General features: G+C 39.8%; 1 protein-coding gene across 6 annotated transcripts in view; it reads right to left on the reverse strand.

Moving 5' to 3' along the window:
• WDR37 (WD repeat domain 37) overlaps positions 1-16,657 on the reverse strand; it is a 50,764-nt gene extending 34,107 nt beyond the window's left edge. The window contains exons 1-5 of one of the 6 annotated variants that reach the window (XM_033165732.1): positions 16,359-16,655; positions 4,753-4,930; positions 3,561-3,657; positions 1,754-1,849; positions 1,537-1,601 (exon numbers count right to left, since the gene is read on the reverse strand). In XM_033165732.1, the coding sequence (XP_033021623.1) occupies positions 1,537-1,601; positions 1,754-1,849; positions 3,561-3,657; positions 4,753-4,890 (396 nt within the window). In that variant the 5' untranslated portion in view covers positions 4,891-4,930; positions 16,359-16,655. Of the gene's footprint in view, positions 1-1,536; positions 1,602-1,753; positions 1,850-3,560; positions 3,658-4,752; positions 4,931-8,194; positions 8,216-12,085; positions 12,302-16,358 lie in introns of those variants that run through there. The other 5 variants (XM_033165736.1, XM_033165734.1, XM_033165735.1 and 2 more) reach the window with 5 other exon arrangements.
• Between the last annotated feature and the right edge of the window lie 377 nt (positions 16,658-17,034).

Here is a 17,034-nt window from a genome sequence, read left to right on the forward strand (position 1 = left end):
GGAGGAGATATTGACATCCCACACATTCATATTGGCATTGCGAACTATGTAGAAAGACAAATAAAAATGAAAATTAAACTGAAAATGAACACTACATTATCAAATTTAAGCATCTTGGCATTTTCTCATAGGTTTGCACATTCAAATTATATCTGATCTATTACCAATTTTTAAATCTATTGACTGTGTTTTCCTAATAAGCGTGCATTAAAGAGTAGAATCAAAAGTAAGCTAAAAAAAAACAACTACCCTGAAGTATTCTGAACTGAAGAGTGCTCCACACACTTTCTTCAGCTCATTCCTGACCCGATCCCAAGTGGGGGTGGGGGCTACAAATTTGAAATCAAAGTCCTTTTCTAATTCCCAGTATGGTCACCTCTCTAAGTAGCGATGGTTTGGATAACATTCAGCATAGACCCAACAGTGGAGATGTGAGTATAAGCTACAACCCCTGCTAGACTGCAATGGCTTTCTGAGTTTCCTAGAAAGGTGAAATGCTGAGCAAATCCAAACTGTGTTTATGGAAAAAAACAAAAACAAAACAACAACAACACATGAGGTGGGAAAGTGGTCTTCACCTTAGCTGTTCTGGAAACCAGCCAGAAAGCAAAATAAATAAATAGGGACATGCCTTCTTTACTCTCTTTCCAGTCAGTTAGCAAACCCAATGTAATTCAATGATCAACACTGGGAAAGTGTGAAGTGTCTGGTCCTGTATTTGACACTGCCACCATAGGATTTTATAATACTTATTTAGCTCTGTTCACAGCAGACACCAAAAGTTTACATTTGAACCTAAAAAGCGATATATTTTGAAAGCCCTGTGGAAAATAACAGCATGAAAGGTTTGTATGTGACTTTCTGAGTAATACTTCCATGAGGCAAGAACACACTATTGATATGTGAGTGGTAATTCGAAGTACAGTGGTACCTCGGGTTAAGTACTTAATTCGTTCCGGAGGTCCGTTCTTAACCTGAAGCACTACTTTAGCTAATGGGACCTCCTGCTGCCGCTGCGCCGCCAGAGCATGATTTCTGTTCTTAAGCTGAGTTCTTAACCTGAAGCGTACTTGACCCAAGGTACCACTGTATCAATCAGGTCACTGGTAACTGCAATCAGAAGACGCATCCAGTTCTATGAATCTACATTTTGAACGAGGCCACAACAAAAATGATGTCCACGAATTAGTAAAATTCATGGGGGAAATGGATGTAACATCTGTTTAAATTAACTACATTTTATTCCTACAAAATTCCTCACAATCAAAATGCTATTAGTTTCTATCTTCTATTAACGGGTTTTTTAAAACCCTGTCACAGCTCTCCCTTGCTGAAAACCTCCTTTCCTTTCCTTTATGATGCGTTCATTACATTATTTTGAAGCAACAATTCTGATGAGCGGAAAACAGACGCCAACGATTTTGCTAGCCTTCGCTAAGCATATCTACAAATAGAAAGCACTTAACAGAACACTGCCAAATTTAGGCTAGCAAGTAAATACTGCAGAGAAATTAAAAGGTTCAGTGTGTTTCATACCTTGCTAGTAGATGCCTTGTAAGTAGTCTTTAATTTCTGAGACAGCTGACTGGTACTATGACTGGCTGTTAAGACAAATAAATTTAAAGGGAGTGAGTTTTTAAAGGTTGTTTCATTATTTTATTTGAACATTTGTGATAACACCCTTCCAACAGATCACCAACTTAAGTTATGAAAAGCCAACAAAGAGAGGTATACGTGTCCACCTTCTTCTTACCTTTTGTTTTCAGCTGTCCCTTGCTCAGTTCAGCTCCATCAATGGTTTGGCCTTCAGCTGCTAAGCGTTCATTAAGTGTATCAATCTCTCTACGTACTAGCAGTAGCATAAAAATCAATATTAATGAAGATAATAGGCATTCAATCACAACTTTTAAATTATCACATATTCCCTATTTCCGAGATCTCAACTGTGCAGCCTAGTAGTCTCCAGTTTCCATCTACGAAAAGGGCTTTTTGCATATGCGGTTTATCTGTATACCACAAGTAGTAAGCGTAATCTTAAACCAGCAGCCATCAGATTCAGACATAATTTCACAGCAGGCTTTGCTATGAGTAAGTTGCTTCAAAACTACAGTTCCAACGGGAATAACTCTGATGCAAAAGAGCCATTAGTAAATGCAAATAAAAATTCAGGAAGGAAAGACCGCTATCTCTCTTCCACAATCAGCAAGTCTCCGCTTGCCAAAGCGCTTGTTCCTGTATGTAATTCCAACTCCAGATTGGAAGACAATGAACCCAGCATTAGAGCTTAACATATTTTTCCCAAGTTTAAAAAGAGAGAGCATCTAGTCTAGATACCTGGCACGGCAATCTTGAATCAATAAACACAAGTAATGATAATAATTTCTGCAATGCCTCACTTGGAGAATTATATGATACAGCCCTAAAAAGTAGACACAATTCTTCACAAATTCCAAGAACCCATGGAATTTAGCCCCTCACACTGGCTCTGTCCCCAACATCCCCTCCAGACATCACAAAAAGAATGGGGGAGTTGAAAGGGAGAGCCTATGTACATTCAGCCAAGAACATGTAGATTCCCCCTTTCATGTCTTCTGTTCAATGTGCAAAGGTCTGGAGGTGAAGTCAGCAGGGATGGAGATGAACTCAAGGATGGAGGTGGGGGGAAAGCAGGCAGTTCTGCTGCCTCCCCTCCCACATATTCTGTAGAGGGCTTATATGGCAAATGTATTTTCCTTGCTATGCATAGTTACATTTTTATGCTGTCGTATGATCAAACTGCTGTGGCTTTAAAATATTGAAGCATAGCTGTTACTTAGTTAAATAAAGAATTAAACAGGAAGCCATATCAGACATCCAAATGCTATATATATATATATATATATATATATATATATATATATATACATACATACACCTGCATACTGAACATGACCGACAGTACAAATCAAGTTAAGAGGAATTAGACAGTGCAAGTGCTAGGATCTCAAACACGTAAGATATGTGGATATGTAATTTGGGAAATGTAAGCATCCATTCAGAGTTGTTACTGAGCTGTTAATTCACAATCATGTATGGGGGCAGGGGACTAGAATAATTAGCTGAAATATAATGCATCTGGAGGGACGTGGGTGGTGCTGTGGTCTAAACCACGGAGCCTAGGGCTTGCTGATCAGAAGGCCGCGGTTTGAATCCCTGTGACAGGGTGAGCTCCCGTTGCTCGGTCCCTGCTCCTGCCAACCTAGCAGTTCGAAAGCATGTCAAAGTGCAAGCAGATAAATAGGTACCGCTCCAGTGGGAAAGTAAATGGCGCCAGAAGTAGCTTAGTCATGTTGCCTTGCCAGAAGCAGCTTAGTCATGCTGGCCACCTGACCCGGAAGCTGTACACCGGCTCCCTCGGCCAGTAAAGCGAGATGAGCGCTGCAACCCCAGAGTCGTCTGCGACTGGACCTAATGGTCAGTGGTCCCTTTACCTTTACTATAATGCATCTAGTACATTTTCCATGACCTTTATTTCAATTTTTCAAATATTTTTCCAATACATTATATAAAGATCAACTCACATTCGAGATTTTCAATGTAGAGGTTTTCAAACTCTCTTTCTATTTGGCCAAAAAGTTCCAGGAGTGTATTTCTTACAGATGATGGCAGTTTAGAATCCTTGAAAGAATAAAAATATTAAAAATTATTGGAGTGTTTTACATTGCTTTAGTGCATTTTTGACACTTAATGCCAATTCTGTAATTTTACTCCAAAATCTATCCTGAAATAATTTTTCCATTATACCAAAGAAGAGTTCAAATTTAAATCATACTTCTATCTCCACTGTTGTGTTGATTGGGGGGGGGGGTGCTATTAGTGAGCCATAGAACACTCTGCTAGAAGAAGTGAGTGCTATTTTGCCTATTCTTTCAGCTTCCCAGCTCCCCGCCCCAAAAACTACTTTAAGGGTTGAGGGACTCTCAAGAACAATTGACCATGATTCAATCATAAACCAAGTAGCATGGAATGGTGGGTGCCTCGATAATGATCACGCCTTAAACAACTGTCTGAGCCAAGGCAGAGGCTTGATTCCTTGTTCAGCAGTGAAGACCAATGACGTGACCTTGAGCAGCTCCCCCCCCGCCCAGTTTTAACTGAAAATTCACAATAGGATGTGTTGAGGATAAATGAGGTGAAGGACTGAATGCTTAGGCATTCCCAAGTTTTAAACTAGGAGTTACAGTGGTACCTCGGGTTATGGACCTGATCCATTCTGGGGTGCCGTTTGCACCCCGAAAAGTCCGTAACCCAAGCAGCGCTTTTGCGCATGCACGAAAGCTCAATAGAGCACTTCTGTGCATGTGTGAACTGCGCAGGGTACTTCTGTGCATGCGCAAACCGCACAGAACGCTTCTGCCCATACACAAACTGTGCACACAAACCATGCAGAATGCTTCTGTGCATGCACGCGCGGCAAAACCCAAAAGTAAATACTTCGGGGTTTGCCGCGTTCGCAACCCGAAGCAAACGTAACCCGAGGTATGACTGTATAGCCTTTTACATTTCATCACTCCTCACAGTATGGAAACCCTCCATGCTGCCTTGGGAAGTGTTTTTTTTTTAATATCTTTTGGTTTTTTTGGAATTATATGGAATTAGTTTTGCTGGTCAGTAGATTGTTATCAAGCTATTGTAACCTGCCTTAACAGGATTAGAGAATTTAAACAAACATACATAAACAAACAAATACACACAAACTCCAGCCAAATTTACCTGGCCTTCCAACATCTCTCTCTGCAATCCTGACCGCTCCTGTTCAGAACTGTTTGTTCTTCGTATAGAAAGACTGTGAGATTTGCGTTTCTGCTTGGCTTGGCGAGCAGTGGCACAACTTCCACTTTCTGTGGGCATTACTTCAAAAAAATAACTTCCCAGAAGTTCCTAAGATAAACTAAAATCAAGTGTCAAGTATTAGAATTTGCCTAATATGATGAGTTAGTCTTAGAAGAAATAATTGTAATGGAAACATTTAGGCCTGCAAAATTCGTAAATCATTTTTAGAGAAGGGGTATTTTGTTTTTGTCTGAGGAAAAAGAGCTGCTTTTAGTTAAGATTATTTAATTCTGATTCTATTTTAAAAATAATGCTGCAGATATATGAAAACAGGAGAATTGCGACCACATTCTCTGCCATTAATTGTTAGCTAAAAAGCCACTGTATAAATAAAAAAAAATCATCCTCTAGGCTAGGGGCCTACTAAGTGCCTTCAAAATGCAAACCCAGTGAGAATTCCAAAATGCTTCCAGAAAACAATCAAACACCTACTGCAGTTCAATGAAATGCATGCAAAGTCATAAACCCAGCTGAGAGTAAAGGAGGAGGATGTTTGAAGGGTGGTGTCAGGTAATATTTAGTAGAATATTTGGTAAAATTTTGCAGCAGTTTACTAACTTGTTCTGAGCTTGTTCTTTCATAAAACACCTTACACAAAGATTGTGCTATGATCAAATTAAATTCTTTAAAAAGTTAATTCATTTAACATTTAATGCTACTAAGAATATTAAAACAGATTTGCAAACATATCTATTTTAAAACATTTTGCTCTATTTGAAAATCATCACTATGCATTTCAAAAGTCATCTGAACTGTGTTTAAATTACCTGACAGTACACTTCAACCATACTTGCCCATGCATGAACCACACTGCTCCCATAAGAAAATCAAGTTGTTCTTCATTTAGGGAACAGTGTCCAAGAAACTACACTGTATCCAAATCTTTTGACAATTAATATGAATCTATTAAGCAAGAAACATTTTCCATTTCCTCCCCTCCTTAAATTCCATTTTAACAAGAGCTGAAGCATTTTGTCAATTAAAAACCTTTCAGTTAAGAAGATGGCCACTGTTCACCTGACAGCAGAATTTGTTCTAGTACAAGAGCTTACATAACCATGGGAGGCAGACAACACTTTAACAGAGGTATTCCTCCTCTCCCCCATGGGAAAGAATGCCTCTTCTAAAATGGTGTCTTATTCATGTGTCAACAATCTAAAGACAAATAATACTGTTCAGAATTATAATGCTATTTGTATACAATTTTAAATAATTATAGCTCATAGTTAATCAATTAAATTTTCTTTAATTGGTGCCAGCTCTAATTTTAATATGTGAGTTTTTAGCTTCAATGGCTAATTGTTACTTTGAACCCAAGGTTAAAAGACTATCAACTCAGAAGGCAACATTCATTCCCCCACCCTAAAAAGAATTCCAAAACAATACTGACAGTCCAGGAAAGAGAACCAGGAACTTGCAGAACAAAGAAGAAGGCAATAAAGTTAAGCACAGAAGCTTGAGCAGCATTTAAAACAACTGTGTGGAAATCCCTGATTTAGGGAGATTTGACAATACACCAACTCTCAAATTAGGAATGAGAACTGTTGTATATGTCTGTTGGGGTTTAAAAAATCTAGGTTATAAACTCTACAGCCAAAAACAAATGCATGTTTTGCAAATTGCAAGGCAATGTGGTGTAAATAATACTTGAAATTAACACAGAAAAATACTACGTGACTCTGTTTAATTAGACTTACTAATTAAGGCTGAGGATACTGTATGTTTTGGTACATGGATATGAGCTAGGAGCATTCCTCTGAAACAGCCTTTCCTACAAGCTAAACACCCTTTTCACATGCACTTTTTTGTGACTAGCAACCAAGAGAAATGGTATCAGCGGTTTGGAAGATGTCTCCAAAGGTCAACCAGTTAGTGATAATTTCCCTCCACTAGTCATTATTAAAATTCTTAAGTTAGCTCTGGCAATGGCATATAAACCTAAAAGATCTACTACATTCATAGAACTGCTGAACATAGATAATGTATTTTAATCTGATGGTGCAATTTAACCTTCCCTTTTAATCAAAGTAAAAACGTTCTGCAAAATGAACACTTTATTTAAGCCATTTTTCACAGCATCAGGAAAGCAACTGGCTGTTTTGATACAGGCCCTTGTTGATAATTTCCAACAAGAAAGGAAGAGCCACAATTAAAGTGACACAAACCAAATTTGGAGAGTAGGAAGAAATCATTTTAATATTTATTGATATTTATTCTGAATCATGCACCTACATCTATAAGGTGCTAAACAAAACACAGAAAAAGTCATGCTCTGCCCAATGTGGTTTCCAATGCAATTTAGACAAAACTAAAAACCTTCAAAAACTGGAAGAGAAGGACAAACATAATAAAGCACTGTAAAAACCTTTGAGGGGGGGAATACAATTTTAGAACTAGAGAAGTTTTTTGCTCATAAAATGTTAACAGCTTAGTCAGTTGGACATCATCATTCTGCATTTTATTATACTAATGATCCTTTGCGCATCTTCATGCACCAGAATGACTGCAAAATTCATGCATTATTCAGGAAAAAGACATGCTTAAATGCAAGCCCTCCTCCAGATCTTGCAAGAAGTTATACCTAAAGCTGAGGAGGCAGCAAGCAAATACACACACACACACACAGAAGACGGAAAAAAGGAGAAATTAACAAGCAGGATCCAAGGGCCCACTGACACATGATATTTCTCCTACACCAACCACGGTTGTGTGCAATAAACATGTACACCACTGTATGTGACACAGAGTGTATGTATATTTATCATTATTAACACACACATCATGAAGCCATGTAGGGGGGGGAAATCATGTGCAGCAGCTCTAAGTGTACTTTGAGGCTGCAATCCAATGCTAACATACATGAAAGTAATCCTCAATGAACTCAATGGGGTTTACTTCCAAGAAGATATATATAGCATTGTACTGTAAAACTATCCAAAAGACCGAACAGCCTTTAGCTTTTAAAGAGAGATTACTGAACCTTAAAGGGGGGGGGGGAATATTATCCTTTAAGCTTTGGTAGCAAATCACTTAAGTTGGAAGGGTGATTTCTGTCAAGATCAATTGCCCTTTCACCACAAAAATCTTACAAATTTACTGTAAGAAATGGAATTAACTGAACAAGTCCTGAGCAAAACAGTATGATACATGGAGATACACAGCACAATCCTATACATGTTTACACAGAAGTAAATCTCATTGAGTTCAATGTGATGTACTCCCAGATAAAAGAGTATAGGATTGCAGCCGCAAGAGGGGATCATTGTTGGCAGTTACCTGGATTCACCCTATTAAATTAGGTTTTCAAAATAATGGAAATTACCTGTCCAGTATATCAGTGTCATGTTAAATATCCTATGAAAACCATATTAAATATTGATTAGTGAAACAATACAAACATTAGTCAATAAGACTTTCACATGTTAAAGTCAATTATTGCTGAAGCATGCAAAACTACTACCTATACTTTAATCTTCCTGCTATCATGCATGTTAAGGGCCACAATGAGAACATTAGTGAGAAATGAGAAAATCCACAGTTCAGATGTTGCAGTTTACCTTCAGTATGAGCTGACAGGTACGTTTACTGCACCATCATAAGCCTACTTCTTGCAAGCATATCCCATTTGTTTCAATGAGATTTAATATCAGTGGAATTCTTTTAGAGTAAAGCCTTATTCAAGTGTTCAGCCTCCCATGAGGGATGAGTGGTGCCCTGCTATGCCCCCTCCCCAATGCTATCCATACATTAGGGGCATGGCAGCAGGACAGCTTGCCAAATACACACTGGCTAGCCCCACAAGCTATAACCCTGAGCACTCAGGGTTGTGGCTCATGGAGACATGCAACATACATTTGGCAAATTGCCCCACGGCAGACATGCCCCCAATGTACGGATAGTACTAGGGAGGGAATAGTACCTGCATGCAAAGACAGACTCTAGCAAATTGAGTGGACAAGACCAATAGTGGGTCTGATGGTCAAGAAGGCAGCTTCTTCAATCTCTAGATAGAGAGAAGTCAGGGGTTGGTAGAGCTCGTCAGCAAAGGAAGGTAGCCCATCTAGGAGAAGCAAAACTCTGATCCTAAACCCCTGCTGCCTTGGGAGATATCTTTGGTAGAAGAAAATGTTAAGGAGTAAATCCTATCCAAATCTGGAGTGCAGTCCCTAAAGCAGTTGGGTGGCATCTTGTATGCCTCCTTCCCACAACTCCTGCAGGGAAGCTGGTGCCGAATGCATTGCCCAACTTTCCTTTGGATCACATCAGCAAGGGCCAAGGGGTCTTGCCATCTGGGCAGTCCAAGACCTCCATACTCACTGCCCAGGCTTCTTCCCAAGGGAGGTCAATTTGGTGCTGCTAATGCAGCAGTTTGACTTCACCCCCGGAGATGCACTCCATAGTCTCTTGAGACAGATGGGTGCGAACCAGAGAAGGGCCATTGCAGACATAGGGACACACACAATGTGGATGTACCCGGCCCCACCTCAATTGATTATAGACCTGTGATGATAAATACACAAGCACAGATGTAGTTGTAATCCAAAGTATGCACATTCACTTGCAGGTAAGCATAGCGTGAACTGGATACATGGGATCTCTCAGCACACCAATAACTAGGCCATACTGATCAAAATACAGTGTCAAAAGATCATAATCAGATGATTCAAGACAATAAGGAAATGCTAACTATAATATTACATTGTAAACAGACTTCCAAGTTCTGCAGGAATCTATACAAACATCCCTGCACGCATAAGGGGGAACACCCTCTAAACATCCGTTTTTTCCTGCTCTCTAGCTCTCTCTTCAATCCAGACCGAAATATCTACAGTTGAAGCTCTGGGGCTGGCTGGAAGATGTGCGCTTCAGCTGTTAGGTGGGTAGGCTAAGCAGCCTAAACGAAGCCTTGCTGTGCCTCTGGTCTTTTGGGGGCCTTCTGTGCCCTCAATTACATCTTGTTCTGGCTCCAGGGAGGGTCTCCTTGCAAGCCCTGAGAACTTTCCCCCATTTACTGGTACGTACATACGTACGTATGTATTTCCCAGTGCCACGCAGATACGCAGTCACACACAAGTCGACTGTGCATTAAGTGGGGTGACGCCTGTATTTGGAATTTCTCAAGTTCTGTTGGGAGTACTCTGGCATTCATAGGCCAAAAGCTGCAACTGTAGCCTTCCCATGGCAACATCTGAAACTATCAAGTCACCTAACATAGGTCTGGTTTCTGTAAACCACTGTGGGTGAACTTGATTGTGTTTTTTAATGTTCCCTTCATGTGTTGCAACTGTTTTGCACGAGGAAGTCAGATCAAGGTTTGACTACACAGTTGAACTATATTCATTTGAACTAGTGTTGCACAAATCATATTTTCAAAGCTATTTGCTAACATAAAGGGGCAGCAACCGATGACTCAAACTCAAAAAGGCATTATGGCAAAGGTAACATCACATTTGAGTATATAAGAACTAGTTTGCTAAGTTGCAAACGATGCTCCCTTAAATGCCCCAAGCATAAAATTTTGCAAGAGTGATAAATGAGGTCCATAGCAGAAAAAAGACTTGCCTAAATTATTCACATCCTAACAAATCATCCCATAGAAGGTGGGAGAGATAAAGAATATTCTACAATGGCAAAGAAACAACTATACAAATTTTTAATATTATTATTCCAGTATCCGAATCATCATTTACTGTGCATGTTATATACCTTTAAATAAAACACACAACATCTACTTTTTGTTGAATGTATGAAATTATTTATGATTATTTATTTCTGGAAGATAAAATGTAAAACAAATTATCATTTAATTGTCAAAGATGAAACAAGAATAGCAAGCATAAAAGATCAAGCAACAATGTTACAAGGTCTCCCCAATAAGTCACCTACTTTAGCAATACAGTAGTTGGTATTCCTAATATGCTTGCTTGTCTGATCTTAAGTAATCAAGACAAGTTGTGTAATGAAAGAAAAAAATCCCTCAGGCATGCATGTTTCTGAAAGCCAAGAGACGCTATCTCTTTCAGGAAATATCAGAATGTGGAAAGAATTACTAAAGCAGTGTGCTTCCTTTTTTGTCCATTTAAAATTGCTTAAGGTTTGAGGGAGGGAGAGTGGTAGAGTGAGTATACCGGTAAATGCAAAAGCAAGCTCCCCACCCCTTTCTGCTCTATTCTCCAACACACAGTTTGATTTGGCATTCAAATTTTAAACAGGCATTATTATTAATAAAGGAATACTTTCCTGGGAATGGAGAAGTGCAATTTAAAAGGAAATTAAGCACTTGAAAGAAGTGTTTCCCTTAAACTTCTTTTTAATAAACAGACACAGAAGTTAACAGTTAAGATTTTCAGAGGGCTAGGCATGTTAATCTGTTGCAGAAGGAACAATAAAGAGTTTTGTCGCGCCTTAAAGACTACAACATTTATTGCAGCATAAGCAATTAGTTAAGATTGTAGAATAAAATTAAGCCTTGTTTAGTGGAGCAGGGATTTTCAAGCTGTGTTCCAAGGAAACTAAGAATTCTTCAAAGATTCGTTGCATTTCCCACATACACAAAAGTATTAATGGTAGTCAACCTTTCCTAAATGATGGCTTGCTCACAACCAGTGTTAGATAACCAGTGTTATATAAGCTAATCACCAAATGAAACCTTAAACCTAGGTTATGGGTGCCACAACTGTCTAGTCACTTTTTATGTGGTGGGGTTTATTATTATTATTATTATTATTATTATTATTATTATTAATTTCTATACCCCTTTAAAGAAAATCTCAAAGCAGTTTACAACTTATTAAAAAATCAAATGAAACAGTCCAGAATAAAACAGCAACAAGATATTTCCACAAATTGGCTGGTTGGCTGGTGCACAGCAGCTTCTTTTGGTGCTTGGGGGCACAACAGAAAATGCTGCTGCATACTAGCCATGTGATAAAGATGTCAGTCCCCAATAATGTTTTTAACTAAAAACTCCCATTATCCCTGACCATTGGCCATATTGGCTGGGGATGATGAGAGTTGCAACCCAAAACATCTGGAGGGCACCATGTTGACTGGCATTGTTCTAGACCAGCACTTTAGCTAGGGGTGGAGGCCTGAGCAGCACTCCATGTGAATTCAGAGCACATTCATGAAAATTTCCGGGAATCCTCTATAAAATTCAGATAGTCATCAGCAAGACAAGTAAACAAATCTGCAATATTATGACAATTCTGACCACCAAAATCAGCAGCCATGATTCAGGGAAGCAGACAGTTCTGTTTATCCAGGAGATCTCTTCACTTTTCCTGGTGTCAGTGTCCCAGAGGACAATTCTTCAGGCTTTATGTAAGATTTGCCAAACCAGTTTGCATTGGGAACAGGAGTGGAAGGGCAATATTAAAATAGAAGGCTGGGACAGAATCATAACATAGAATATTAAGCCAGGAATGAACCCAGTGGGTCAGTCAGTTAAGTGAGAAAGCCAAAAGATACAGGAAGGGAAGAAAACAAGCAACAGGAATTCTAATATGTTCTAGTAAAAAACTGCTGAGACACTGAGGCAGGAAGGAAGCAGATTGAAACAGGATGCCATGTGGAAAGATTGGTACATGCATATCACCTGACTTGAGGACTGAAGTTCTCAATCAGTGGCTACAGGAAAAATGAGCCTCGTCTAAATTTGGCAATATGCATCTACCTATACCCAGCCACTAGCAAATGGTGGCCCAAAGAATTTGTGATGACCTGACAGCAGAGTTCTTTTCACACATTAACCACAATGCAGTCTGCTTTTTAATTCAGGAGTTCTATAAGCAATTTGTGGCACAGTATGGGAAGCAGATGATTGGGTGAATAAGGCCTGTTAGATGGGCTAATGACAACAGGCATATATGAAACAGTCTTCTGGCCTAACAGCTAAAATGTCCAACCAAATTACATGATTATTTTCAACCAATCCTGCAGTGGATTTTTGAAATAACCTAATTGCTGAGTTCTTTCATAGCTTCCAAAGCTCTGCTAATTTTCATGAACAAAACCAGCAATTTCCTTAGGTCACATCATTGTTCACTTTCCTTATCATAAACACACCTGGCTGAAGTGCATGCTTTAAAGCCATATCTAATCTCCATTTACTTTGCATAAACCCAGATATTTATCTGCACATTTCATTATTCCATTAACAATATTATCTCATACTGTTACAGGTCTCTCTTAATTCTGTGTCTGCACGGTGTTGTTAAAAAGCCCTGACCAAATATGAAATTTCTTCACATGTTGCTGGAATCCAATGATTTTTATAACAGCTGAGATGTGGTCTTGCTTTCCTCAAAATTGATAAAGCTTTATTCTCGCCTATTCACAGTATACTCCCAAAGTTTCTGCTTATTTTAATATTGATTTTGTAAAATAATATAATAATGTTAATAAAATATAAACATGAGTAGGAAAATATGACAATTTGATTTGAACTTGAAGTCTACAAGCACTTGAAAAACACTCAGTTGTTTCCCTGATTAACAGCTAAATGGGATGAAAGCACCTCCATCACTGGCTGATAACTACTTTTTTAAATTCATCATTATAGGAATTTGGTGGCTATTCAAACAGTACCAAACTAATCCAAAATGAAATTAACCATGGTCATACTATATACTATATAGCATATATGTTGAGTACTAAGATTCATCCTCTGAAGATTATACAATAACATAAAGTACATGTTGCTAATTAAAAAATGAGCAAGAGTTTCCCCTTTTTCTCCTTGCTGACTAATAGCATAAGGTAAAGAAAATTACAATTCAACTAACCAGTGACTAAAGGGTTTTGAAAATTATTATTTTACCACTTTAATGCAAATGTGGGAGGATTATGTGTCAAGGGATATTGGAAATAGTTATTTCTTCCATAATCAAAGCTTGAGAATTAATAGCAACATGGGAAGCTGCCTGGTAACAAGACCAACCAACCACTCATCTTTCTCAGTATTGCCAAAACGGACCTGCAGGAAGTCTCCAGTGATTCAGAAAGGAATCTTCAAAGTCCTACTTGGACATGATGGGAACCTTTTGCGCACAATGAATGTGCTTTACCCATTTAGCTGGAACGCCTCTCCCACATTTCTATGTCAATATGTGATTTTTTTTAATGCTACAGTATTTTTAATTTAGTTGTGATATATATTTTTATTTGGAAGCCATGTCATGTTTGATTTTATCACAGAATAGGAGGATATAAATGCCCAAATGAAACAATCACCACAGAAACATAACCTGGAAACATTCCAGCGGCACAGTAACCTGGGCATTCAAAATTTCTTGCTACTTCATTAGAAACAGAATTTCAGTGTGAGATTCTATCAACAGTCCATCAAGATCAGCATTATTTTAAAATGGGTAGCCAGAGGCTACAGGGTGATTTATATGAACAGCAGAATGGCAATACCTATGTCTCATTAGCCCTCACAATCTGACAACCTACTGCCTGCATCACTTTTAAAGTGGGTTGCTTATTTCTGCATGTAGCATTAGTACCTTAAGAATCTACGATACATATGAACGGCATGCTAATATTATATGTTTAGGAACAAGTGATCAAGTTTAAACATTATGCCAGTCATGGGCAACACCCACATGGGTATGATGCTTTTATACACTAAATGTTACTTCTTCTTGGGCCTAATATCTGGAACATACCATCTTTCAACAAGATGGTTGTGTTCTGAGTAGTAGCAACAGATTGATCCTGCATCAATTTATTAATTCTTTTCAGCCATGGGGAGCTTGTGGCCTTCATGAAACCTTAAGAAAATAAATTCCAAAGGATGAGAGATTCCATAGGCTTTGTGTTATATTAAATGTTTTCTTTAGCTTAGTTATCACAGACAATACTTATCTCCAGCCTATACATTTCAGCAAGAGACACCAATAAACTTTATTGTCTCTTAGGGACAGCTATTTTTCTCCTTAAGATCATCTCATTTCTAAATCCTAACAACATTTATATACAGCCTACAGATTTATCAGAGAGGCTCTCTTTTGTTCCGGTTCAGGCAAACAGCATTAATCACTTGTTCAAGGAAAACAAATGCAAGTGAAGGCTTCTCTGCCATGAAATCATTAACCACATCATCGTTACAGAAACCAAACTAGGTGGCCTCAAGTAAACACTCTGTTTGAGCTCCCACTGCATAATAAGTGAATAATATTAATTTGCCTTAATTGGACAACATAAAGATTACTGAGAATTTATTTGAAGTGGTCTGAATACTTAAAAATGATATGTAAACAATTACTACTGTTGGAAATACATAGATGTGCTATGTGAATGCTTATTTTCATTAATAATACAGAATTACAACAGATGCAACACTGTTTCAATTCACTTGGCTGAAACTCAAACACTGCAAGCCCTGTAGAATACAGCCTAAGCTATTTCCAAAACTACAGAAAAAGATATGTTATTTTATTACAGGGGATGTGTTTGGGGATGTGAAGTTCACTGAAACACTACAGGCTCTCTGAATCTAATTGGCAGCCTTCCACACACTAATTGCCCTGATTACCTCATTTGTTCAAGAAACATACACCTTGGAGCAAGGGTACTGGTGAACACCTCAGCATTCAAACAGCAGGATTCACTTTCAGGCTATTCAGAACCACCACCACTTAACTTAAGACAGCTAATGTGACCTTCTCTCTCTCTCTCTCTCTCTATATATATATATATATATAAACAAATGTGTGAAATGTTCTCCCTTTTGAATGAGTACTGTAAATACTCATTTATTTATCCTGGGCTTTCCCTAACCATTAGTACCAGCCCCAGATGTCCTTGGTTCTGGCTACTCCGAACTTTTTAACCTGATGTTAGCTTGACTGGATTCCTGTATTGTTTGATGCTGTGAACTGTTTACAGCATAACGTGTTTCTAGTTACGGTAACGATAAAGCAGTACAGCTGCTGCTGTTGTTTTTAAGTAAAATAAAGCAAAATGCGGCTGCAGGAGAACCCGTTACTTCCCCCCCCCCCCGCGCACCTCTTTCTTCAAATACCCACAAAACCCATTCCTGTAAACCTGTCTATTTTATCAAACTTAATTTCTGCCTAGGCACGCGCACGCAAAACTGAAAAACAAAAAAAAAGGTTGAAAATGAGCACAAACGTGTAACGGAAACACAAAGAAGCATGCTGTTTACATGGTGTGCATCAACTCCCCACCACCCCCACGTTGCGGGATATCCCTCAGTAGTTCTCCTAACCTTCACACACACGCGAGGCATAGTGCACCTATTGCCACTTCACCCCAACCTAAATATAGATCTTGTCCCCCTCCCCCAAACACACACACACGCTCCAGTTCCCTGTGGAGGAGAAGCAGATGGGATTCCTTGGCTTCCCCTCCCCCCGGGGGCCTGAGGGGACGTGTCCCCCTCAGGGATAGGAAGATGGCGGGGGGGGATGGGAAGGGAGAGAGGCGCGGACTAGAGGCCCCCCCCCAGCTCGGCTCACCTCTGAAATCCAGCTGGGAGGCGGAGGGGGCGGCTCCCGAGCCCGGAGAGGGAGGCAAGGAAGGCGGAGAGAAGAACAAGCCAAGCCGAGGAGAAGGGGGGGGAATAGAGTGGGGGGGGAGGCAGCTCCGGTTAGGAGGAGAAAGAGGAAGAGGAGAAAAGAAAATGAAAAGAGGAGGAGGAGGAGGAGGAGGAGGAAAAGGTCGCCGCTGCAGCTGGTCTCCCTCTCCGGCACGGAATGCGCCAAAACCGCTAGCTCCACCAGAGAAGCTCGAGCCCACTTCCGGTTCCCGCCGGAAGCCCCTCGGCCGCCAGCCAGGCGGCTTAGCCACCACAGAGAGAGAACGAGAGAGAGAGGCGCCGAGGAGGAGGAGGAGGAGGGGAGAAGGGGGGAAGCCGTGGTGGAGTCGGCGCGCGTCACGTGACCCCGCCCACCCTTGCGGGTTCTTCTGTGCTGCCACAGCCGAGCGGGGGGGCGAGGAGCTTCCTTCCCGCCCCTGGGGCGTTTTATGCCGCCTCTGGGATGGCAGCGAGGGGGATTCGGTTTTCTGGGCGGCTGTACTAATCTATCCATAAATGTACACCTTTCAAAGAATTGTCGCTGCCATTATTATCGAGTTTCACTGGGTTCTAATGTTTGGTACCAGGGGCGTACCCAGGATCAAAACTAGGGGGGG

This window comes from Lacerta agilis, chromosome 12 (assembly GCF_009819535.1).
Source record: "Lacerta agilis isolate rLacAgi1 chromosome 12, rLacAgi1.pri, whole genome shotgun sequence".
NCBI lineage: Eukaryota > Metazoa > Chordata > Lepidosauria > Squamata > Lacertidae > Lacerta > Lacerta agilis.